The sequence below is a fragment of the Heterodontus francisci genome, chromosome 9 (genome assembly GCF_036365525.1).
Source record: "Heterodontus francisci isolate sHetFra1 chromosome 9, sHetFra1.hap1, whole genome shotgun sequence".
NCBI classification, from domain to species: domain Eukaryota; kingdom Metazoa; phylum Chordata; class Chondrichthyes; order Heterodontiformes; family Heterodontidae; genus Heterodontus; species Heterodontus francisci.
The window spans coordinates 60,444,995-60,471,418 of record NC_090379.1 but is presented as its reverse complement, the minus strand read 5'-3'; the positions used below and the strand labels follow the sequence as shown (position 1 = coordinate 60,471,418).

Sequence of the window (26,424 nt, the reverse complement as noted above, 5' to 3'; positions counted from 1 at the left end):
CTCCCAGATGCGGGAGGCAGTGACTCCTCTTCCCTTGCAAGGCACACTTGTACTTCACTGCTGACCTGAGAGGGATGAGGACCTGGTGGAGATTCATAGTGCCTTGTTCCCCACTCGCCTTACCACTACTGCATTGAGCTCATGGACAAGGTGATGGAATGCAGCTCTGCGCTCACATCCGGCAGCCAATGAGTGATTTGCTGGATCAGGCTCTCCATGAGAATCGCCAGTCTCTCGATGGAGGTAGCCATGTGTGCACCAATCAGAGACAGTGCAGCACAAGGCCTGGATGGACTCCTCCATCTGTGTCTGCGCTTGGGTAAGCATAGCCTCTGGCATCTCTTCCAGGTGTTGCCTTATCTCTCACTGCAGCATTTCCCATGTTGACAGTGACTCCAGAGGCACATCATCAGCCTGGGGCTCAGCATGGGCCTGGCCTCCAACAGCCAGTGGCCTTGGCTGTCACAGCCTCTGTCAGCTGTTCGCACATGTCTTTGATGTGCTCATCAGTGTAATAGCATCTGCCCTGGTGGAGGGTGCGGTAGAATGATGTGACAGTGCACCTTCTGAGGCTCCCTCCTCTTCCACAGAGGTGGCCAGCTGTCCTCCAGTCTCTTCAGCTCTTTGTTCTTGTTGATGAGCATGAGTTGCATGAGAGAACAGATAGATTGAAGAGTTATAGGTTTCCCATCACAACATTCCAATCACGCCTTCTGTGCAGCTCCATGTATCCAGTGGTGGACGCATGAGCACCATGGCTTATTTGTGCCACATACACCCTAGTGCCATCTGCTTTACGAGCATACGAATTAGGAGCAGGAATAGGACTCTCGGCCCCTCGAGCCTGCACCGCCATTCAATATGATCATGGCTGATCCAATTGTAACCTCAACTCCACATTCTCGCCTACCCCCAATAACCTTTCACCCCCTTGCTTATCAAGAATCTATCTGCCTCTGCCTTAAAAATATTCAAAGTCTGCTTCCACTGCCCTTATTTTTAAACAATGACCCCTGGTTCTAGATTATCCCACAAGAGGAAACATCCTTCCCACATCCACCCTGTCAAGACCCCTCAGAATCTCATATGTTTCAATCAAGTTGCCTCTTACTCTTCTAAACTCCAGCGGATGCAAGCCTAGTCTCATAAGACAAGCCCCCCATTCCAGGTATTAGGCTGGTGAACCTTCTCTGAACTGCTTCCAACGCATCTACATCCATCCTTAAATAAGAAAACCAGTATGGTACACAATACTCCAGATGTGGTCTCACCAATGCCCTGTATAACTGAAGCATAACCTCCCTACTTTTGTATTCAATTCCCCTCGCGATAAACGATAACATTCTATTCGCTTTCCTAATTATTTGCTGTACCAGCATACTAACCTTTTGTGATTCATGCACTTGAATACCCATTTCCCTCTGCATTTCAGAGCTCTGCAGTCTCTCACCATTTCGATAATATGCTTCTTTTTTATTCTTGCTGCCAAAATGGACAATTTCACATTTTCCCACATTATACTCCATTTGCCAGATCTTTGCCCACTTAACCTACCCGTATCCCTTTGTAGCCTCCTTATGTCCTCTTCACAGCATACTTTCCTACCTATCTTTGTGTCATCAGAAAATTTAGCAACCATACCTTCGGTCCCTTCATCCAAGTCATTTATATAAAATGTAAAAAGTTGAGGCCCCGGCACAGATCCCTGTGACACACCATTCATTACATCTTGCCAACCAGAGAATGACCCACTTATGCCTACTTTCTGTTTCCTGTTAGCTAGCCAATCTTCTATCCATGCCAAAATGCTACTACCTACACCATGAACTTTTATTTTCCACAATACCCTTTGATGTGGCATCTTATCAAATGCCTTCTGGAAATCTACATCCACCAGTTCCTCTTTATTCACAGCACATTACTTCTTCAAAGAACTCCAATAAATTGGTTAAACGTGATTTTCCTTTCACAAAACCATGTTGACTCTGCCTGATTACCTTGAATTGTTCTAAGTGCCCTGCTATAACATCTTTAATAATAGCTTCTAACATTTTCCCTATGACTGCAGAGTGGCCGCCTTGCTCCCCTGCCAGTTCCATCGCCTCCTCTTCCATTGGGCTCAAGACATGTAAATAAGGCACAACACCACCAGCCTTGGCCAGCTCTTTTTGTTTGTGTGCGTCTTCTCCTGTAAACACAGAGGTACAAAGTATTCTACCAGTGGAGACAAGTACAACAGCTATTCTGGTGGTAGTCCAGCAGCCTAAGATGAGGGCACATAAATGCCTCTTGCAAGCGGCCACTCTCAAGGGACTTTGTGGGGGACTCCAATGACAGATGTACCTTTCACTGAGATGCAGCCATACCTCAGGCAGCATTTCCTGTTGCCTTACCCCATTGCCCACGACTGGGTGGTCACTCCTTCTCCACCAAACACACCCTCTCATTCTGCCACATGCAAGGCCCAAAGGGTAGAAAGTGTATGGACCTTAGCAGACCAGATCAGGTGATTTACCTGTTTCTGGCACCAGTTCCAGGTCCTGGGGGTCTCCCCATGGCTGCTGACCTCCTCCGCTATCTCCAGCCAACCTTGCTTGGTCAAGCGAGCCGGTCTCCTCCTCCCGTCCCTGGGGAAGAGGACTTCCCACCTTTCCCTTGCAGCGTGGAGGAGAGTCTGGAGGGAGGCATCACTGAACTGTGGGGCCACCCGGGGTCTTTCTTCTGCCATTCTGCTTGCAGGTTTCCATTCAGCTCCTTGGCAGCAGTCTGGCAGTCAGACAGAGGCTCTTTCTGAGAAGGCAGCAGTGAATGCAGGGCTGGCAGCCCTTTAAATCTGCTCCCATTTCTGTCCTCTCACTGGACAGCCCCCGCGCCTCCAAACTCTTAATTGGCCGGCCTCAACTTGATCACATGTAGCCAGCTGCACATTGCCCCAATGGAAGCCATGCCCACTTCCGGTCCCGAAGTCAGGACCTACGGCCTCCGATAAAAATTCAGCCCGTCATTTCTCATCCCTATCTTCTTGCGTAATTGCTGGAATTTGCACATGTGCATAGTGACACTGCAGACCAACAGAGCTTGCCATGTGGACCAACAGAAACATTTGAAATTACATTTATTGTTGAATTGTAAGGCCAGGATTTTATGTGGCCCCTGAGGCAGGGTTGGAGGCGGGGTGGACACGGAGTATCACGATGGGGGTACGGAAAGCCCATTGCCACCCTGTCGTCAAGCAATCTTCCCTATAAATGGCCAATTAATGGCCTCTTCCCACTGCTGGTGGGACTTTGCCAGCAGCGGGGGGGGAGGGTGGGGATGCCTCCACCACACAGGGAGGGCGCCTTATTTTACAAGGCGCACTCCATGCCGGCCTGGGGGAGGGGAGGTCCCTCCTCCATGGGCAATCTGTGGCCCACAGAGGAAGCCCGCCGGGAACCATTTTAGCCCCCGGTAGCTCCCTCCCCCTGGACCCTCCAACCCCACTCCCCTTGCCAAGACCTTCCAACTGGCCCTGGCAACCCCACCTCACTTACCTGAGGTCCAGGGTTTCAGCATTGGGCATGAGTCCAAGGCCTCTACTGTATCAGCAGTGGCCACCGCTCCCTCTGATTGTCCGGCAGCTCTGGAGCTGGGATCCCCCTCTTTAAAAGGACGGGGATCCTGGTTCTGAAACTTCAATGTAAAAAGACCTGAGGAATGCTCTGGTGGTGGGGGATGGGTGGGGGGGGGGGCACGAAAAGGCAGAAGCGGGCTTTCCCCACCTCCAACACAAAATCTAGACCTAAGTGTGCCCAACCACTGAACCAACAGCTCAGTCAGATTGGCCTTAATTAGAATCCCTGAGGGTGAAATTGGGCTCAGTAGCGCATGTTTCTTGGGCACTATGAGGCCCCATAAAGTTCCTAAATGGTGTCCACTTCTGACGTGAAGTGTGCTGGTCACCAGATTGGTAAAGGAGTTAACGTGTGCGCACCTAACATCCGCCAGCAGCGTACAGAGCAGTGTTGCCATTTTGGAGCTGCACGCTCCAGCCTACTACCTCTCTTAACCTCCCACAACTGCATACGTTCAGCAGCCTGAAAAGCACCTCCCATCATCTCCCAATAGCGGTGTTTAAAGGGATCATCAACTACTTACTTTGGGTGCTTTTTGTAGTTGATTAAAGTTTCAGTAATCTACAGGGAGTGGTCTGGCAGGGGCTGAAGGACTTTCTTGCTGACATAAAGGCTAATGCACAGACCAGTTGTTTCCATCTGTGGATGGCTAATAAGGCTTTCTTTTGGCATTAAGCATGACTGGGAGAATGAGCAAAGGCCATGCAGAGCAAGAAAATTTGCTAGAAGAGGGAGGAGGGAAGAAGGGATCTCAACAGGAGGCCATATCTGCAGAGGGTTGTTAGGGAGCAGATCAGATGGAGAACAGGTTGCTGCCCTGGAATCCCCTTTGCACACTGGTGTCCAAAGCCATGATGGCAGCATGTCTCAGATTCCATGGCAGCAAGCTGAGACTGCATGACAGCATTCTGAGCTTCCACTGCTGTGCACAGACGTTGGGTGGATGCTGCTTGGGCCGTAATGGAAGCTGGGACATTGGTCATCCGATGCTGCATCACAGGTGTGTAGATGGAGGTGACCACCCATTTCATGTTGGAAAGGATAGGCTCCAAGTTCTGCACAAAGCCTTGTGCCAAGTTAGTGCTGGATTCCTCGGTTCTCCTTGAAATTGAACTCAGGCTTTCTGGTAGGCTTTCCAGTGCACCAAACTTTTGGCTGTGTACACCCCATCAGCCTTCTTCTGTAGCCTGGCCCATCGAAGTCATCACTTGAGTCCTCTGCAGCAGAACTAGTGTGTGAACTCACCCACTGGTGAGCTAGCGCCTGTACTTTCCTTTCCCCCCTGCCTGGTTGCACCGCACTTGTGTCTGGTGTCTCACCACATGCCGATCTCGCCTCTGTCCTCTACTCATATGTGCAGTGTCAATATTGAGCTAGTGGCTGTGACTGTGCAATCGAATGTCTTCATTGTCATTGTCTTCTTACTCTTCCTCCGCTCTGTTGGTAGATGCAGTTTTTGGATATCTGAAAGGAAAAAGACCCATAAGGGTTGGGTTGTGGGAGGGAAGTGGAGAAAGTAAGAAGTGCGTGCCTACACCATCAGCAGCTTCTCAGTCATAGGAGACCATGGGTTGAGGGAGAAGTGAGATGAGAGGGGGATTAGATATGCGGATAGCCTGATTTTCAAAGGCTTCAGCCCTACAGGCGGCCATGGCTTTAGTATAAGCCCTTCCCATATTGGCCAGCACCATCTCCTCCTTGAAGGTGAGAATGTATTGGTGTGCCTCTCTCCCGCCGGTTAGTTCCTGATACCTTCAGTCGTGCATAACCTTATCCTGCAAGAGAGACAGCAAAATGTGTGACTGAGTGTTGTGCAGTCTGTTTGGGTGATGTTCCTGTCATGGTTGAAAGCTGGCAGTATGTGCAAGCTGTGAGATATGGGTGTGATACTTGCAACAATCCTAAGTGTGTGAGGGTTAGGTGAAGTGTGTGAATGTTAGGTATGAGTTCTTATTGATAGAGATCGTGGGTAGGTGCATGTTGGGGTTGTGGTACATTGAGCAGTTATGAGGCTAGTGGTGCAATTGGTGGGATATGGCATTTAAAGATGCATTCAGCAAACTTGAACACTTGTATGAGACATTCAGACTTCTTCCAGCACTGCATCCAGATCCTTGGAGCTATACCCCTGGCATTGACGTCCATAGCTATCTGTTCCCACTGTCTTCTCATGTCTGACGGGCTTCCTGGCTCCTCAGAGGATACAGGACATCTTTCCTGCTTTCCACCTACCCCACTAAGACCTCCACTGCAGTGCCTGAAAACCTGGGGGCTCTCTCTATCCTTTGGTCAGCCATTGATCTCTCTTTACCAGGTCAGATTCAGTTGCAGAATGACTCCCAGCACCTGTTTTAAGTCAAGCAGACAAGCTTTAAGAAGTGCAAATTACTAACACTATTGGGCTCCCTGCTTATATGTGCAGCCAATGTACAGCGCAGGAAGTGCTGGCTGCAAGGAAAAATCATTATAATAAGTAGGCAGCATGAAGTTGGCATTCCACTCAACGGGCACGATCCCTGTGACAGTTTTCAGGAAGCTAACCAATTTACAGTTCCATATCTGCTAACTTTCAGTACTTAATGTTTGCTGTATTATTCTATAGCAATTTATATTGTATGATTCCCTCCTTTTGAAAGATTTTAGTTTTAACCATAATTTAGATTATTTTGTTAGAAGTAATTAGAATTGATTTTACTTTGACATTTCATTTTGTTCCAGCAATGCCATGATAAATATATTTCTGACTATGAAATGGAAAAGTTTAGATAGATATGTAGCAATTAAACCAATAATTACTATAAAATGAATGTTTATTGCAATGATTATTTCTGGAAATGATATCATTGATACATAGCTATCTATAAGGCTTTTACATATTCCTTTTTCCTTTATTTATGGTGGAGTAATACGTCATCTGTCGTTTTACACTGTTAATATTTTTTAACTGTGTGACACTGTAGTACTGGGTTCTATTGACCCACTCAAATTGCAGTGTGTTCTTTGGCCTCTCATTGCCAGTGAAATTTCCAAAGTAACAAACAAATAAATCAATGCAGCAATTGACTCTTTTCCAATGTTAGAAACTCAAATGTGGTGCAGTGCACGACCTGGTATTCTTTGAAAAATAAGATTCTAAAAGTTGGCTTTGCTCAATGTGAAAACAAAGGAGTGTACCAGTACATCCCATTTTGCTGTTGTGCAAATGTTGCATATAACACAGGTATCAGATCACGGACTAATTTCAGAGTAGAGGACTATGGGACCCCAGAGGAAGTAGTTTCACATCACTTGTGTTTGACACCACCTACAGTGTGATTCAAATGATAGTATTCAGGACCTGCTGTATACATTATAACCCTATCTAATACATCATTTCAATGTGCTGAGAATATGGGTGCTCCTGCCTGAGCGCTCAAATCATTTTAAAGATTTTTAAGCACGGATGCAGGGAGTATTTTTCTGGATCAGACAGTCTGTAATACAGGCAGCAAGATAACATAAACAGGATACTACTGGCTGTCAATGGATATTATAGCTACCTCCTCTAGATGGTCTGACATATGAATGAAAAAGTAACTTTGGTTTGGGTGCAGTTATACTGCATTACAAGAATGATATAAGACATGCAGTATAATTAACTATTAATTATACCTTTGTCAGTGAATTAAATAATGTATGCCTACTCTGCCCCATCCTAAAATGAGCACTCTTGCACCAGTGTAACAATTTTCATTTTCCACACTGGCCACCCTGTGGACTTTCTGTGCGAGTGTGCTGATTTAGTGTCAAACTATTGGTTTTTTTGTGCTGTATTTGTCTTTACCTTGAATCGATCCTAAATCCTGGGGACAGAATTATTTAAATAATAGGGATGGGTTTCCACAGCTGAACTGGTGCTACTGGGGCACCCAGGCTGGACCCTCATGATTTTGGCACCTTGTTACTTCTTTAGGGCAGGTCAAGGCTGATCTGGCAGGAATGTTACAACAGTTAAAGTCTCATTCTGTGCTGCTCCCTTGGTGGTCTGATGGAATCCAAGTGGCTATTGATCACTCTTAGATTGTTTGTCATTTGGATATGGTATTGTGGGGCTCACAAATGACCCTTCATGCAGGCTGACGTACTGCTGGCCATATAGCCCAAAAGTAATCTCTCGATGGGGGTGGGTGGTGTGGTGGTGCTGGGTCCAGAGGGGTAGTGCAGAAAATGCACCTGTCCTCCTCTATCAGAGATAGACATTATTGCCTGAAAGGAGCCAGAACCAAAAAAAAGGTTCCACCTCAAATTCCTGCCACTGCAATTCCTGCAAGTTGACTAATGTACCCCCAAAACTCTTGAATTTCTACATTTATCCTTGTGGCACCAGTCATACCTGCCACAATGACAGTGGGATAATAGAAATGGTTGTGATTGTTCAGTTGAGGATTACGGAGGGTTATCGTCAGCCATGTACATAGGAAGTAGCCCCATGTCCCCAAGCTCTTACGTCCTTGGATGGGTGGAAAATTGGGGGATGGGTGAGTATTGTAGGAGGAAAGCATTGTGGCGGCTGCCAGCAAAACTGGCACAGACTAGCAAGCTTCTTCTGAAGTGAACCAAAGCAGTTGAACATTGTTGGAGGGAAAGCCTTTCCAATTGACATAAGTTGCTGGCTTGTCTTTGATGCCCTATAGCTACTTGAGTACAGTCTATTATGCGCTGATGTGAGGGAAGCCAGCCACTGCTGCAAATCCCAGAGCTCTCTTATTCTGACTGTTGGCATCCATGGGGAAAGTAATGCATTGGTTGACTTGGCACGGCGAGTATTGGTGACCTTCTTGATGCAGCTGTGCATTGAAGAGGTGGGTGTTGATTCCTATAGCAAGCTGGTAGGAACCCGAAGTGAAAATAGTAAGGGAGGTGATGAGTTTGAGCTCCACTGGCAAAGCATGGATCCCTGATCCAGCAAGAAGCAGGTCCTGATGTGAATGGCTATAGAGGTCAGCAACAGCTTACCTGGTGAGGTGCAGCCTCCTGATGCAATGTTGCTCAGTTATATCCAGGAAAGTGACTCTTGGCCTATAGACCTTTTGGGATGAGTAAGGCCTTCTACAAGCAATGCTGCTTGCCTGCTGTCTTCCAGCAGGTACACCTGCTGTTCATCCTGCTTATTGCGGCCAACTGTTCCTCCAGCCAAAGAAGAAAAGCAAAAAAGGCATCCGTGACAAGCTTAATCAGAATAAGTTGAAAAGAAAAATTAGAAATAGCAATCTCTAAGCTCAGAAGTTCCTTGGAAATCCACTAACCACACAGATCTTGATCTGAGTGCTTGCTGCCAAGTGCCCCTTTAAATAGTATTTTCAGTCATGTCAGTCAGTTTGTGAAGCCAAACCAGTGAGGTTTTACTCAGCAGGTTTGTGCTGGGCAGCAGCTCTAATCCACCAGGTTAAAATCAAATTGGGGCCCTAATAAATCATATTCGCAGAATTTGCATCTATCAATAAGGCACCTGCCTGTTTCCACCAGATTTAGGAATTGAGTGGTAAGTTAATTCTTGCTATTTTAGTGGCCAACTCATTATTCCCATTGGGTGGGTCGGGTTAAAACTGCCCCTGATCTTTTTTAATCTTTACTGTGATAACACTAAATCATGACTCAAACGCAAACTGTATCCACCTCAGCATGTTACCTTCAGTGCACCCAACTACATTTTAGATTGTGTTGCTCATTGAAGTACAAGTTGGATATTGGCAAGTGACAAATACTGAACATTAGTATTCATAGTGAGACTTTTACTGCTGATTTTAAAAACCAGTTCATGATCTAAGAAACATCTACAATTCATAAATCATTCTGACTGTTGGTTGGGTTGATATGCTGACCGTTGTAATCACTAAGAGTTGGGAAATTATTCAGACATATGGCACACCATTTCCTTTCATAGATTGTCATCACTATTTTAAGAATGTTCAGCATTTTCTTACTTACTTATTATGCATTGTCAGTGTTATGCTACATCGAAACTAAACAAAAAACCCTCACGGTTTATTCCAAAGGGCAGACAGATGAAATGCCTATCAGAGAAAACCTATTAAAGACATGTTGAGAAAAAATATATTTTCTAATTTTTCACTAAAACCATAAAAATCTTACTTTTACTAAGTACTAAGGGTACTTTTAACCTTATTCCTTTGTAAGGTAGGTATAAATAAATATTCAGAAAAATATACAAGATTGAAATTGAAGTTTTGATTGCTTCTGAATGGTGGGACTCTCATTATTCTTGACAGACTGTAGGGAGAAACTATCCTCACAGGAAGGGTGAGGAAATAAAAGAATGTGTTAACCTGAACCTTGTGAGTATGACTCCACAAAAAAAATTGCTTATGGGGATTTAACTAGTTCAGGATATTCCCAGTCAGTGTGCAGATACAGAAGGAGGATTCCCAGGACTAGGCAATCTATAATTTCAAGCACCCATGAAAACTATGAAAATGGCTTTTTAGGGAATAAAAAATGAGGTCATGTGGGTTATTTGTTATGCTGGTACTACTGCTGGGAACTTTGCCCACCAGCAACATGTCAGTGAATAGCCAGGGCATTGTAGACTATTTTTTTCAATATGCGCCTCTGGTGGCAGCATAAACATGGAAAATTATCCCCTGTATGTCTTCTCCAAGAATTCTGGGAGCTAGTTCAGTTCTCACTATTAATAATACAAAATTCATGAATCTGCACTTCTCAACAGCAGGCTTGCTCTGAATGGCACAACTTTACATTTTGATGGTAGCTAATTATAAACAGCAGTGGCAAACTTAGGCAGAAAAATGTTTGATGACATTGTATTTGTGTCAGTTTTGCCTTAGCCAAGAAACAATAGCTGACAGGTGTCATCCGTGGAACAGTGACCATGAATCATCTTTTACTAGCTTTGAAGGCTACTGCTGCCATGAATGGCTCTTCTCTGTTGCTCTGGGGTGACTACAATAGCATCTGTCAATCTACTATCTCAAACTGTGTTGAGAAGGTTTCTGAGGAAACACTGAAAAGAATTTAATACAATTTACTTCCATTATCCTGATAAGTCTCATGCCAAAGATTCTATCTTGATGCTTTGTGTTCAAAATGTTTCAAAGAAATTTTGGAGTATGTAGATTGCTTCTGAGCGATGGCTGTAAATTAGTCAGGTGCATGATGCTAAGATATAGTTCTTGTATTCCTGGTGTCATGCTAGGTCCCCACCTGCCAAAAACAAAGCACATTAATTTTGTCATGAACATTGATTTTAAACTGTCACTGGAGTTAAAAAAGGACTTGTTAAACAGATCAGCCGTGGCTGTAAAAAATATTTGCATATTAACAGACAGTGTTTGGAAGGACAAAGCAGCCATTCCCTGACATTCAACACACAATGGACTTTTGATTACCAGACGTTGAAGGTGGGGGAGCTCGCATTCCAGGATGACTGCTAAGATGGCCGAATACACAAATGGACATGGTCACACCAGCTAGTCACATGACTAACCTGCTGAGCAACCTGAGTTTTTTAAATTTGTACAAACAGTTTGGGCTCTTTCCTGTCTGCTCCCATCTCTTTCTCACAAGCCTCTGAATCCATGGAAGGCACATGAACCCCAAGAGAGAAAAGTCTCCTCCAGTGAACAAGGTTTAAGAAGAATACTGGGCCCCAACAAAAAGCAAGATCTACCTACAGCCAAGGACTCTACAGTGAGCTCAAAGAACCATAACAACAACTGTTCAGATATTGCCTCAAATCTTTCCACTTTATTTTTCTTCTGCTCTTTTCTGTCTCTATTTGCATGTGTGTATCGCGTATGCATGCTCATGTGGGGTGTGGCATGTATCCGTAGGCGTTAATCAAATTAGAGTTTAAGTCTAATAAAGTTCAACTTTTCTTCTTTAAACCTGTTTGTGCTAGTTTCTTTGCCTCATAATTGGAAAGTGGTGAACAAGGATTCACTAAGGGGGAGCTAAAAAAACATGGTGTGTTTAAAATTAAACCTTGTTACAGTAAGACCAGGTGAAGGCTGAAAGGGAATCCTAAACCTCTTTTTCACTTGGTCGTAACAGAAATTTGGGTGTTAGCGTCCGGAATTGACCCACAGACAAATGAGAGAAATTGGAAGTGGGAAGCCAAATTGCTCCCAATCAAAAAAGAGCAAGATTTCAATACAGGTTTTCTTGTGGTTATGTGTGATTGAAAACTAACATGTCTGCAACTGAAGCTAGCAGCTCTCCAAGCCAGGGTGAAGTAACTGGGGATAAGTTAAAAGCACTGTCTATGGAAGTGTTGAGGAAAATGGCTGAGCAGTGTGGGATCACTGTACGTGGCAAGGCTAGGAAGTCTGAACTCCTAAGGCTAGTGGCCAACCATTTTTCCCTTGAATCTGAAGAAGCAGAAACAGGGTTAGAAGTATACTCCGACAGGGTATCGTTAGCAAAGATGCAATTGGAACAGATGAAATTTGAATTTGAGGAGAGAGAGAGAGAAAGACAGGAGAGGGAGAGAGAAAGAGTATTCCGGAAGGAATGAGAAGAGAGAGAGTTGAAGCGACTTGAGTTAACTACAGGGTGACAGAGTAACCCCAGTGAAAGCATGGCCAACATGGAGGAGCATAATTCAGGGCTGGGTACAAAATTGTCAAAACTAGCTCAACTAATTCCAAAATGTAGAAGAAATCTTTTGTGTCCTTTGAGAAACTGGCAAGGCAGCTAAAATGGCCAGCTGAGACCTGGCCTCTTTTACTACAAAGCAAGCTAACTGGAAAAGCCCATGAGGTTTATTCCCTGCTGCCAGATGAGAGTTCATCAAATTATGAACTGCCCAAAAATGCTATCCTCATGGCATATGAATTAGTACCCAAAGCCTATCGCCAAAAGTTTAGAACCCTCAAGAAGCAAGCTAATCAAACTTATCTGGAGTCTGAAAGAGGTAAGCAGCTGGCTTTTGACCAGTGGCTGAGGGCTCTAAAGTACACCTCAGCTATGAGAATCTCAGAGAAGTAATTCTGTTAGATGTTTAAACACTCTCTCCCACTCTCCATAAAGACCCATGTAGAGGAGCAGTGGGTCCAGAGAGCCCGGCAAGTGGCCATCCTGGCCAATGAGTTTGCTTTAATTTAGGTGAACAAGGTAAAAGAGACAAACGTAAATCCCGTCGGAGAGAAGAGCAGAACTTCTTCAAGGTAGGCATTCCTGGAAGAGAAGTGGCAGTGAATTAAACACTAAAATAAAAGCAAAATACTGCGGATGCTGGAAATCTGAAACAAAAACAAGAAATGCTGGAATCACTCAGCAGGTCTGGCAGCATCTGTGGAAAGAGAAGCAGAGTTAACGTTTCGGGTCAGTTCCGAAGAAGGGTCACTGACCCGAAACGTTAACTCTGCTTCTCTTTCCACAGATGCTGCCAGACCTGCTGAGTGATTCCAGCATTTCTTGTTTTTGTTTCAGATTTCCAGCATCCGCAGTATTTTGCTTTTATATTATTGCTTTAATTTATGTCGGTTTCCCAGGGGAGAATATTTCCTAGTCACCCCCATAAATCCGAAAGGGACAAAGGGTGGGAAGGTGATAGGAGCCCAAGCAGTCCTGGGAAAGAAAGGAAAGCAGGAGACACAGAGGGCCCTCCTCTAGCCAAAAAGGAAGGTGCTGTGAGCAAGAGTGAGACCCAGAGATCTGTGTGCTTCCATGTAATAAAGCAGGGCATTTAACAGCTGACTGCTGGAAACTAAAGGGAAAACTGTTAGGATAAATCAGGGCACACCCGCTCAGTGAAGATGTGAACCTGATGGAAAGCACAGCAGAACAAGCTGTGGTTTTAACTGCAGTAAGAGTGAGACCCAGGAAGCTTACTACTGCAAGTGCAGGAAATGTTAGTAGGATTCCTGAAGGTGATCAAGGCTTTGTGTCTGAAGGGAAAGTAACTCCATACTACCCCTCGAGTGGGGTAAGCAAGCCCATAGTAATTCTCAGGGAACGGGGCCACTAATTCCCTTTTACTGGCTAAAGGCTTGACCTTTCCCCCAGAGAGTGCAGCGAACACCAGAATGGTGGTGAATGGTACTGGAGGGAGTATATGCCTGTATCTGTACACTGGGTGCACCTGGAGTGCGACCTAGTTTCGGGAATGGTGACGGTAGAGATTGTCCCTAGTTTGCCTGTGGACGGAGTTGACCTGCTCCTAGGTAATGATCGGCGGGGATGAAGGTTGTAACCCCCCCACCCCCCAGTAGTGAAAGAAAGACTGCAGGAGGTCAGAGAGACAGGGCAGTGGCGGGAGACAGACCTCTGCAGTTTTCCTGAATGTATAGTGGATCAGGCCATGATCAAACCAGCTCCCCCAGAGGAGACTGCATTGGCACTGCAGGCAGATGACCGTGAGGTCTGCCTGTCGAAGACTTTCTTTGGAAAGTTAGAAGACCCAGGGAATGAATTAAATGGATTTTCCCTAGGTGAGGCTCAGCAAGCCGACCCAGTATTGCAAGAGTTAGCACAGGCTGCCCAATCTGAAAGTGAAGCAGAGGGAGTCCCTGATTGCTACTATTTAAAGAATGAGGTACTGATGAGGAAATAAAGTTCTCCTCACAGACCTGAGAACAAGGAGTGGGCAGTAGTTCACCAGTTAGTGGTGCCGCAGAGGTGCCGGAGAGAAATATTAAGAAGGGCGCACAAAACGACAGTGGCTGTACATGCTGGTATACGAAAGACCAAAGGCCGCATAAGACAGCAGTTTGACTGGCCAAAACTTCACAAAGATATGATGGAGTACTGCAGGAGTTGCCACATGTGCCAGGTTGAGGGGAAACCCCCAACCTACAGTGAAACCTGCACCCCTAAGTCTTGTACTGGTGTTAGGAGGATGCTCCAGCAGAGGGCTGGTGAACTGTAAGGGACCCCCGCCGAGAACAAAAAGGGACAGGCAGGCACAAGGTTGGCAAAAGGTTAGACAGAGAAAGGGAAAAGGTGACCAAGTGGGCAGGTTAAAGGAAGTCCGGGAGGAATCCCGGATGAAAACCCCTACCGTCCGGTCAGCCAACCCCAAAAAGTGTGAAAGGTTAGACCCCACATCCTCCTATGTAAATGCAGACACTAGAAGCACCCCACCAGAGTTGCTAACAGCATTTACAGGAACCTGCAGAGACAAAGAAAGACCTCTAGGGGGCAGAGAAACCATGAGGGTGATGCCTCACCTAGTCCAAGTGCCACAGGGGAGTGTAGTAGAGCCTACACAAATACCTGCAGGCAGGAGTGTCCTCTGGGACAAAGGGGAGATTAGCAAAGAATCCTCCCCCACAGTCAGAAAAAAATGAACCACCCATCCCCTGAAGTCAAAAGCCTTTGCATGACTCAGCAAAGCACTGAAAGAGATTTCTGGATAGTCCCACCCACTACTGACTCTTCTTAATAAAAAATTACCTTAGCAGGAACAAAGACCCTTGGCAGCCATGGAAATGAGAGAAACATCCCCCCCAAAAAAGAACTATGTGTTTATTGGGATGCAATTAAAACAGCACTGGCACCAAGAGAAGACAGGTTGTAATCAGTTTTCGGATTTATGAATGAATGGGAATGAATCAGAGAAATGTATTCTTTTTTTCTGTATCTTACATTTTTCTCGACCCTTTTAATGAAATGCGCTTTTCCCAAATCGCATTTCATTCTGCTGGGTGCGGAGGTGTCATGCTAGGCCCCCACCTGCCAAGAACAAGGCACATTAATTTTGTCATGAACATTGATTTTAAACTGTTACTGGAGTTAAGAAAGGACTTGTTAAACAGATCAGCCGTGGCTGGAAAATACATTTGCATATTAACTGACAGCGTTTGGAAGGACAAAGTAGTCAGTCCCTGACATTAAACCCACAATGGACTTTTAATCACCAGACGTTGAAGGTGGGGGAGCTTGCATTCCAGGTTGACTGCTAAGATGGTCAAATACACTAACGGACATGGTGAAACCAGCTAGTCACATGACTAACCTGCTGGGCAACCTGAGTTTTTTGAATTTGTACAAACAGTTTGGGCAGAAAGTTGTTTGCTCCTGGACTGAGAGGATCTCTCTCCTGTCTGCTCCCGTCTCTTTCTCACAAGCCTCTGAATCCACTGAAGACACGTGAACCCCAAGAGAGAAAAGTCTCCCACAGTGAACAAGGTTTAAGAAGAATACTAGGCCCCAACGAATAGCTAGATCTACCTAAAATCAAGGACTCTATACAGAGCTCGAAGAACCGTAACAAAAACTCTTCAGATATAGCCTGAAACCTTTCCACTTTATTTTTCTTCTGCTCTTTTCTGTCTCTATTTGCATAAATGTATCACATATGCTTGCTAGCCTGGGGCACGGTATGTATCCGGAGGCATTAACCAAATTAGAGTTTAAGTTTAATAAATTTCAACTCTTCTTCTTTAATCCTAAGAAAGCCTGTTTGTGCTGGTTTCTTTGCCTTATAATTGGAAAGCGGTGAACAAGGATTCACCAAGGGGGAGCTAAAAAAAACACGGTGTGTTTAAAATTAAACCCTGTTACAGTAAGACCAGGTGAAGGCTGAAAGGGAACCCCAGACCTCTTTCTCACCAGGTCGTAATACTGGTCAGTAAAGATACAACAAGCCTCATGAAATAATAGGCTCTCGGACAGAAATATTTTTCTTTCTTGAAGGAGCGCTTCTGGTCAGACCTGGAGGAGATCTTTAGTATGCACTGGAAAAGCTTTGCCAAATTTATACAGTATTCTATGTTCTGCATAATTCATCCACACCATATGAGATCACTGAATCTACGTCAGGAACTAAAGGCAAATACTTTTTCTAATGCAAGTTATGTTTCTTACTTTGTGTAACCACATGTGAGCTTCATAAGAATTAATGATTTTCTACTTTCACCAAGGTTGTATTCAAGGATGTTTAAAATATCAAAGATGATACAGATCAATATTCAGTGTAATTTTTGTGTGTTATGTGATCTATGCATATACCCTACTCCTTATATGTTGTGACTTTATCCTTTGATATCCTTGTGCTCTTTCTAAGTGCCCATGCAATGCTTGCTGTTAATGCTTCTCATGTGTTATCAGTGGTGGCATAGATGTTGAAAGAAGCAAGCACATTGGTAACAGAATGTATCTTCGCCAGGTAGGTAGCACAGGTGCCAGTCACTCATGTCTCAGGGGAATTTACATTTCTTCAGGTGAAAGGGTGGATAGCTGACCTGAAATTTCTTCCACTGCTGCTCTGTGCAGTATGTCAGCAGGGACTACTGCAGGTAGCTTTATAGTCTGAGCAAAAGTTTGGAGGTTACTTTTCATAAAATTACATTTTAATAAAGTGCTATTTTTATAATTATGTGCATGTGCATTTACAGCCTTGGTTCAAACATCGACAAAAGAGCTGAACTTAAGAGGTGAGGTGAGAGTGATTGCCCTTGACATCAGGACAGCATTTGACCAAGTATGGCATCAAGGAGCCCGAGCAAAACTGTGGTCAATGGGAATCAGGGGGAAAACCCTCCGCTGGCTGGAGTCATACCTAGCGCAAAGGAAGATGGTTGTGGTTGTTGGAGGCCAATCATCTAAGCTCCAGGACATCACTGCAGGAGTTCCTCAGGGTAGTGTCCTAGGCCCAACCATCTTCAGCTGCTTTATCAATGACCTTCCTTCAATCATAAGGTCAGAAGTGGGGATGTTCGCTGATGATTGCACATTCGTGACTCCTCAGATACTGAAGCAGTCCGTATAGAAATGCAGCAAGACCTGGACAATATCCAGGCTTGGGATGATAAGTGGCAAGTAACATTCGTGCCACACAAGTGCCAGGCAATGACCATCTCCAACAAGAGAGAATCTAACCATCTCCCCTTGGCGTTCAATGGCATTACTATCGCTGAATCCCCCACTATCAACATCCTAGGGGCTACCATTGACCAGAAACTGAACTGGAGTAGCCATATAAATACTGTGGCTACAAGAGCAGGTCAGAGGCTAGGAATCCTGCGGCGATTAACTCACCTCCTGACTCCCCAAAGCCTGTCCACCATCTACAAGGCACAAGTCAGGAGTGTGATGGAATACTCTCCACTTGCCTGGATGGGTGCAGCTCAAACAACACTCAAGAAGCTCGACACCATCCAGGACAAAGCAGCCCGCTTGATTGGCACCCCATCTACAAACATTCACTCCACCACTGACGCACAGTGGCAGCAGTGTGTACCATCTACAAGATGCACCGCAGCAATGCACCAAGGCTCCTTAGACAGCACCTTCCAAACCCGCGATCTCTACCAAGTAGAAGGACAAGGGCAGCAAATGCAGGCAACACCACCACCTGCAAGTTCCCCTCCAAGCCACACACCATCCTGACTTGGAACTATATCGCCGTTCCTTCACTGTCATTGGGTCAAAATCCTGGAACTCCCTTCCTAACAGCACTGTGGGTGTACCTACCATACATGAACTGCAGCGGTTCAAGAAGGCAGCTCACCACCACCTTCTCAAGGGCAATTAGGGATGGGTAATAAATGCTGGCCTGGCAAGCGACGCCCACATCTCATGAATGAATAAAAAAAAGTGACCTTATCAGAAGATAATAAACAAATAAAATATTCATTTGGGACTTTCAGTACCACCTGAGCACTGAAATAAGCAGGAGTCCACAAGATCAATTTCTCTCAACATAATTTTGGGAAGAAACCAAAATAAAGCACATATAAGAAGATATGGTAGAGTTCAGTAGCTTCAAGCCTATGCCAGGTTTTTGACTAGATCTATCTGTGTAAAATATTTGTCAGGCAAGTATGTAAAGTAGAAAATAACCTGGGGTGTGGATGTAAAAAATTGTATGAAGAACTTGTTAACAGCAATATAATAAGCAAAATGTTGACAAGAGCTTTCACCTTTAGTTTTGGAATAATTTATATCATTCATCTCTTGAGGAAACCCTAAGTAACTGCCTTTTCTGTCAAAAACTAAAAATGTTAAAATGAAATCTGTAAATTGAAATGGGCTTTCCTAATTAATAAAATCCATTCATGTGTAATGCAAATTCACATCAATGTATTGTCATTAGTTAAAATTGGCATATGCATGGGGATTGTAGAAAAATATAAACATTTGGAAAAACTGGGATAAAAGTTCTTTGTGTTTGTTATTATGGTACACTGGAGATTTGTTCACTTTAATCTAGCAAGAATTTTTAAAGCCTGTCTCAACCATTTTCAATTCTCTTGCCCTTCCCTCTCCCCATTGTCTCTCTAATAGATAGTTGCTGCAATCATGGCAATTACCGGGATTGTAATGATGGCATATGCAGATGGTTTCCATGGTGATTCAATCATTGGGGTAGCACTGGCTGTTGGATCTGCCTCTACATCAGCATTATACAAGGTAAATGTATCTCCTCAAGATTAATCACTTTTATGGTTCTGGGATAAGGGCTCTTATCTCTTATAATTGGCATTCAGTGCCAGGTTAATGCGACTGAGGCAAGATCAGTTTTGTCACATACCTTTACTAGATCAAGTTTTACCAGCTGCATGCTGTAGTCACTTCATTTCCCACCAGAATCTGGAGCCATATGCCTTCCTTTGATACTACTCTTCATTTGGAAACCGTTTGAGAAACTTCAGAATCAACATTGGTGATAATTTACTGGTATACATCCCAAACTTTAAATGATTGGAAACCCAGTGGAATTCAATGAGAGGATGAACCAATGCTAATGTCAATGTCAATTCCCATCTCACCATTCATTAAAGTACGTGACTACTTTGTTGAGTTTACTTTGAAAACTATTCTACAGAGATGTGTTCTCACAAAAACATGTCTTATTTAAGAATGACAACTTTGCAGAGTAAGAAATGAACAATAATAATTCTTGCTGATTTTTATCTAGATATCAGTCCCTGAATGACACATTGCTCCTTCAGTATTAATGTGATTGTTGCTATTTGCAAAGTTGATAGAACTTTCCTCTTGCTTAATATCTAATAGCAATTCCATAAGCAGAACCTATTGTCTATGATTCTGATGCCCTCAAATAGGTGTGTACCTGGGAGATTAATGGTTACCCCACCTTCAGTTTTCTATTTACTATATTTAATTGACTCTTATACTATGCTACTGAAATCTCTTTGCAATTATGGATTTTAGTAAAGAGAAAAAGCAATTTCTGGACAAAATCAATTAATATATTTATAATTAAATGGTAATATAAAAAACAAAAGTCAGCTAATACTAAAAGTACATTACACACCTTGTATATTGATAATTAGTCTCCTCCTGTTGACATTGTTTGTAGACAAACAGAAATTTTTACTCACTGTACTTCAGTTTCAAATTAAATGTAGATTATAAATGAATTCATTGAAAGATTAATAACTCAAATATTATACAACTTAGAACAATATAAATAGCCTTATCCTCCTCAGATATCCTCAGGTGTTGGAAGAGGGTCTCCAGCTTCAAACCATCACAGAAAAATATTGCAGTTCACCTAAAATTAATAAATTATTGTTGTACATCACCTGGTTTAAGGCCTTAAGTGCAAAATATGGAAATATTATGAAAAGTGAGTTTTCTAAGCCTAGAGATACAGATTGTGATCATGGCAGGTATCTCCCCCATGCTTAGCCCCGGGGCAAACTTAATATGAGTTCACTTCTCCTCCATTCTCACTGTACACATTCAGAAATCTCTGGGATTTTCTGATTTCTTGTCCCCAAGGAAAGCATGGACTCAATTTTCACCCATAGGATGGGCCTCCAATGTGCCCATTTCCAGTGTTAATGGAAGTGGGTTGTGGGAATAGGAGATCATCCTGCCCTTAGGAGACAGAGTGGTCAATAAATTATTTTAAGGAGGCAGTGTGCCTCCAATTTAATGTAACTTGAAGTTCTAGTACCTGGAGACTGGCTTTTCCACTCAGACCATTCCTGTATTCTCTATATTTAAATATTCTTCCATAGTGTGGAGCCCCAAATTGCATAAAATGTTCCAACTGTCATCTTACTACTTTATACAGATTTGCCATTATTTACAAGATTGGGGTTTTGGGGGGGGGGGGTGGGGGTTGGTTGGGGGGTGGGTGGTCCTTCAGTATGCACAAGCCAAGGCCTCTAGAATGGTTGTGGTCTGTTGCACCTTGTACAAGATGGCATTGCAGAAATAAATAGAGCTGCAGGAGGAGGAAGGTGCAGACTGCTCAGCATTGTCTGAGGAGGAAGAGGAAGAACCTGATGTGGCCATGGTACCAGGTTTGCTTCAGATAAACTGAGTGTGTGAAGTCATGTGGCAATCTAATTCTGTCCTCTTTGTGGATGACTCCCTAGGCTCAGCATCTGCGTGCAGCTGAGCAGAGTTTGGAGTGTCCTGTGCTCTCCAACGGGAATTCTCCACTGCTGGTCCTCTCTCCAGCACCTAAAATAAAACCCTTTGGAACAGCACTACTGATGTCCAACCATCTGAGAATCTGCCTTTAACTTCTCATTTCTGTACCTCCACTCCCTTCTCGCCAATTTTTGATACAATTTGAAAGCCTTCTCTTAATTCTGTACCCCTTAATCTTCTGTAATGGTCTCCTGTGTGATATCTTGTCAAAGGCTTTCTGAAAGTTAATGTGCACCACATTCACTGCATTTCTCCCATCCATCATATCTGTCATCTCCTTAAAGAATTCTTTGAGGTTTGTCAAGCACGATATTCTTTTCTGAAATTAATGTAAGCTGCATTCAATTATTTTCTTTTCTTTTTATTTAGATATTTATTTAGATTGGACGGCACAGTGGCGCAGTGGTTAGCACTGCAGCGTCACAGCTCCAGGGACCCGGGTTCAATTCTGGGTACTGCCTGTGCGGGGTTTGCAAGTTCTCCCTGTGACCGAGTGGGTTTTCGCCGGGTGCTCCGGTTTCCTCCCACAGCCAAAGACTTGCAGGTTGGTAGGTAAATTGGCCATTGTAAATTGCCCCTAGTGTAGGTAGTGATAGGGAGTATGGGATTACTCGGTGGGCCGAAGGGCCCGTTTCAGTGCTGTATCTCTAAATAAAATAAAATATTTAGTCATTTCATCTTTGATTAAAGATCCCAATATTTTCCCTACCACAGATTTTAAACTAACTGCCCTATAATTACCTAGCTTAATTCTGCCCCCATTTTGAAAATGGTTATTATATTTGCCACTCTCCAGTCCTCTACCATATATTCACTTTCGATAGACACGGAGATATAATTTTGATAATCACTGATATCTATTGTTACATTTCCTTCCATTAGCTGAGAAGCACTTTGGGACATCCTGAGGATGTGAAAGGTGCCATGTAAATAGAATTTCTTCTCCATACAAAAACATGAAAGGAAATTGCCAAAACTCACCCTTAGAAATACTGTACTAAAAGGCTGGACCAGAGTTTGACTGGAATTGGGACCTTAGTTTTCTAACTTCACAGCTCGAAAATTATTTAGGTACTAGTTACCTCAGCAGACCTCAATAGCCAATATGAAGCAGGTTCCTATTTTACACAAACAGTATAGCCTACTAGTAATTTGCAAAAAAAATTCCATGGATTGTTATCCCAGCATCTACCACTACTGAATTTTGTTGCAACCGGTGGAGAAAAAGCAGGTTGGAATCACCAGAAGGATGTATCACACTGATAGCGGCAGGTCAGACAGCCCAAGCTGTTCCTATAGAAATACTAATGAGTACAAATACTAACAGTACTAATGAGCAGAAAAGAGAGATAATGGGGCCAACTTGGTATCAGTCACCAAATATGTTTCTGTGAAACCAGTTCATTTAGCTTCCTGTTTGTAAAGGTCTGATTCTTGATTATGTGCATGCTACAACCAACTACTTCTGTAATTTAAAATCCTAAAAGAGGAATAAAACAGAGTGGAATATATATCGATGCTTACAATAATACAGGAGATGAATATATGAGGTAAAAATTTGGGTTTTTAACAGAAAATGGGCAGTGTTGCATCAGCAACCTATTGAAGTGAATAGAACTGAATATTGGGCAGGGTGTATAATGATCACTGCTGCAATATTGCACATTTTATGTCACTATTCAAATTTCTACCCATTTAAGACTATAAAATTCACACTATATTGTTCACTATTGATTGGTTTAAACTACTGTACTTTGAAAAGTTATAGTTCACCAGGAACACCAAGGGATCTTGAATTCAAACCAATTATTCAAGCTTTAATATGATAGGAACTTTCACAGTCTGCCTAATTTAGCTCTTAGCAGTGTCAGCAGCCCTTCCGAATTTAATCTAATAAATCTCCCATGAGGTTGAAATTGTTGGAATGTAACAGCACATATGGTTGTTAATCAATTCCTTATGGGAAAAGTGCTCTGTGATGCTATATTTGTTTGGATTGAGAAAAAAATATCATTTGGCGAGAAAAATAACAGTTTGTGAGTAAGAACCTGCAAAAGAGATCCAGCTGCCAAGTTCCTGAGGTCTGCCCACCTGCTTGCTGTGGAAGGTCATGAATCAACTAGAGAAGTAAAAGAACTCTGGGGCCTGGGAAGGACATGAACAAAGGGCTGAATTTACCAGACCTGTGGAGGCGTCTTTGGAGGTGGGCGGAGAGTGGGGGGGTGGTTGCGGGTGTGATGGTTGGTGGTGAGGAACATTAAATTGACTCACTGGCCAGTTCTGCAACATCTTCCTACCTCAGTGCACTTTTCCTGGAGGCAGGTTCCCAGCAGTGATGGCTACCTGCCCGGCACTGGTGGGTAGCCAATAAAGGCACTTAACATACGGACATACGAATTAGGAACAGGAGTAGGCCACTTCAAACCCTCGAGCCTGTTCCGCCATTCAATAAGTTCATGACTGAATTGATTACTCCACATTTCCACCTACCCCTGATAACCTTCCACCCCCTTGCTTATCAAGAATCTATCTACCTCTGCCTTAAAAATATTCAAAGACTCTGCTTCCACCGCCTTTTGAGGAAGAGAATTCCAAAGACTTACGACCCTCTGAGAGAAAATATTTCTCCTCATCTCTGTCTTAAATGGGCGACCCCTTATTTTTAAACAGTGATCCCTAATTCTGGATTCTCCCACAACGGTAAACATCCTTTCTACATCCACCCTATCAAGACCCCTCAGGATCTTAGATGTTTCAATCAAGTCGCCTCTTACTCTTCTAAATTCCAGCGGATACAAGCCTAGCCTGTCCAATCTTTCCTCGTAAGACAGCCCACCCATTCCAGGTATTAGTATAGTAAACCTTCTCTGTACTGCCTCCGAAGCATTTATATCCTTCCTTAAATAAGGAGACTAGTATCGTACACAGTACTCCAGATGTGGTCTCACCAATGCCCTGTATAGCTGAAACATAACCTCCCTACTTTTGTACTCAATTCCCCTTGTAATAAACAATAACATTCTATTAGCTTTCCTAATTGACCGCAATTGTTGACAACGCGATCGGTAGGTGGCGCTGTTTTGGCACATGCGCAAATACAGCATGTGCCACGAAAACGTCACAGCTTGCGACTGTAGCAGCTGCCAGGACTAAAGATGGCGCTGCTCAAAGAATCACAGAGATGAAACCTAACAAACACGTGGCAGAATACAATGGTCGGAGTGAGAGAGTGGAGCGGGCGGGGGGAGAGCAGCGCGGGGGCCGGGGAGAGCAGCGCGGGGAGCGGGAAGAGCAGCGCGGGGAGACCAGCGGTAGCGGTGCCGGGGGGGGGGGGGTGGAGAGAAAGGGGGGGGAGAGAAAGGCGGGGGGGGGAGAAAGAGGGAGAGGGAGGGGGAGAGAAAGAGGGAGGGGGAGAAAGAGGGAGGGGGGAGAAAGAGGGAGGGGGGGAGAAAGAGGGAGGGGGAGGGGGGAAAGAGGGAGGGGGAGGGGGGAAAGATGGAGGGGGAGTGGGGGAAAGAGGGAGGGGGGAGAAGGAGGGAGGGGTAAAGAAGGGGGGAGGGGGAGAGCTGGGGGAAGTGGGGGGGAGGGTGAGAGGGAGGGGGAGGAAGGGGAGAGAGTGGGAGGGGGAGGAAGGGGAGAGAGTGGGGGGGGGGGGGGAGCAGCGGAACGGAAGAGGAGTGCCTTTTTCTGTGCATGCGCCATAAACACAACAGCAAAAGGCTTACTGGCCAGACCCTGGACCCGGTGACACCTTCGCACGCTCGCTCCCCGCGGCTCTCTACGGCCTCTCGCTTCCGGCCCTCTCCATTCAGCCGTACCCTCCAGCTGCGGATGCCCAATCCAGTTGCTTTCTCCCCTTCTCCACAGTACTTCAGGCATTGCAACTGTCTGGTCCCTGCATTTTGCATGCTCCCTCTCCCCACCCCTCCCTGCTCTCCCCACCCCTCCCCCTCTTCACCCACCCCTCCCTCTACCCCCCTACCTCCACCCCTCCACCATAGTTGAATATCTGAAGTGCAGTTGCAAAGTCGGGGAAATAGCATGCAAAACAAATTATTGAAAAGTTTTATTAAGTTCATTAAGTATCCGAGGAACTGCTGTGCATGGATACATGAGTGTTGTGTCCAGCATTCCCGTTAGACAGACAGGCCGAGTCTCTGCTATGCACAGCTAAAGAGATTGTTCCTGGAGAGCCTTGTGGTGAATGAACGCTTGGCTCTCTATTCCACTACTGTATTGTCCATGTGAAGAAGGCAAAGTCACAAGAGTCTGAGCTCAGTCTATTCTTGGTGAATGTTCCCCAAGCGCATCCCAATGTGCATTCCCAATTCATCCATAAATGCAATGTTCCTTTCCACATCGTGATGAGCTCCACAGCATGATCCAGTTGCCTTCGTTGCTTGAATGCTGACCGTAAGTCTCGAGGATTGTTTTCTCGACGGCATGTTTTACATGAAAAGAAGAAAAGCAAATCAGAGTCGGAGCTTGCCTCCCTCCATCCATTGAAATTACTGTTGCGCACACCTTTTTAAGCTCTGCAGTGAAGGCACCAATTGATAACGTCGCCAATGAAGCACTTATTACCCACCTCAGATGCAGGAATCATCACATCCTTGCGTCATCTCCTGCACTGCCTCCTTTGCTGGAATGCCGTCCTTAAGTGTCAAGGATTGTTTTCTCAAGGGCACATTTTACATGAAAGGAAATAATGAAAGAACATCAGTGTCAGAGCTTCCCTCCCTCCAATGAAATTACTGTTGCGCATGCTTTATGCTCTGCAGTATAGGCCAATGAATCACTTAGTACCCACCTCAGCTGTAGGAGTCAGGATGATGTAACCGCCCCTATCTCATGATGGTTCAATGCTGCTCTCAGGGAAAACATGAATGATGTGAGGGTGCTGGAAAAAGAAGCACATTTCTTTTGGACTATGAACATAAAGCAGGCCATTTAGCCCAGCTGTTCCCTGCTAGTGGTTATGCTACTCGTGCGTCTTCCCATCCATTCCCATTTAATCCTGCCTACTACTATCAGCATCATCTTCCATTTCTTTCACTCTTATCTACCTTTGCCTTAAAGCAACATTGAGGATGGAGAATGGTGTGGCTGCACTCCCACCTCACCAGTTGTGTACGCAGCAAGAGCATTCACATTTGTGCTACCACTGGACACGGCATGCTTGTTTCTTTTAGTGCTCAGTCTCTTCTTGCTGAATGTTCCCCAAGTGCTTGACCCCTTTGGATGCCTTCTCTGCTTGACAGGCAGCAGCTGGCAATTGCGGAGTCTCACAAGGCTCTGCATGGTTGTTTCAAGGGCGGATGGGGAAACATGTGGCTGTGTGTCCACGTGCACTGCTTGGATGGGTGCAGGAACAGGTGACTGTGTGTCCATGTGCACTGCTTGGATGGGTGCAGGAACAGGTGACTGTGTAACT

At 44.5% G+C, this 26,424-nt stretch overlaps 1 protein-coding gene and 1 long non-coding RNA gene across 2 annotated transcripts in view; one reads left to right on the top strand and one right to left on the bottom strand.

The window, feature by feature from the left end:
* slc35f4 (solute carrier family 35 member F4) overlaps window positions 1-26,424 on the top strand; it is a 210,542-nt gene that overhangs the window by 154,709 nt on the left and 29,409 nt on the right. The window contains exon 4 of the mRNA XM_068039212.1: window positions 18,864-18,989. Coding sequence (XP_067895313.1) covers window positions 18,864-18,989 — 126 coding nt within the window. The remainder of the gene's footprint in view (window positions 1-18,863; window positions 18,990-26,424) is intronic.
* LOC137373811 (uncharacterized) overlaps window positions 10,354-26,424 on the bottom strand; it is a 53,153-nt gene continuing 37,082 nt past the window's right edge. The window contains exon 3 of the long non-coding RNA XR_010975705.1: window positions 10,354-10,835. This is a non-coding gene — a long non-coding RNA (uncharacterized lncRNA). The remainder of the gene's footprint in view (window positions 10,836-26,424) is intronic.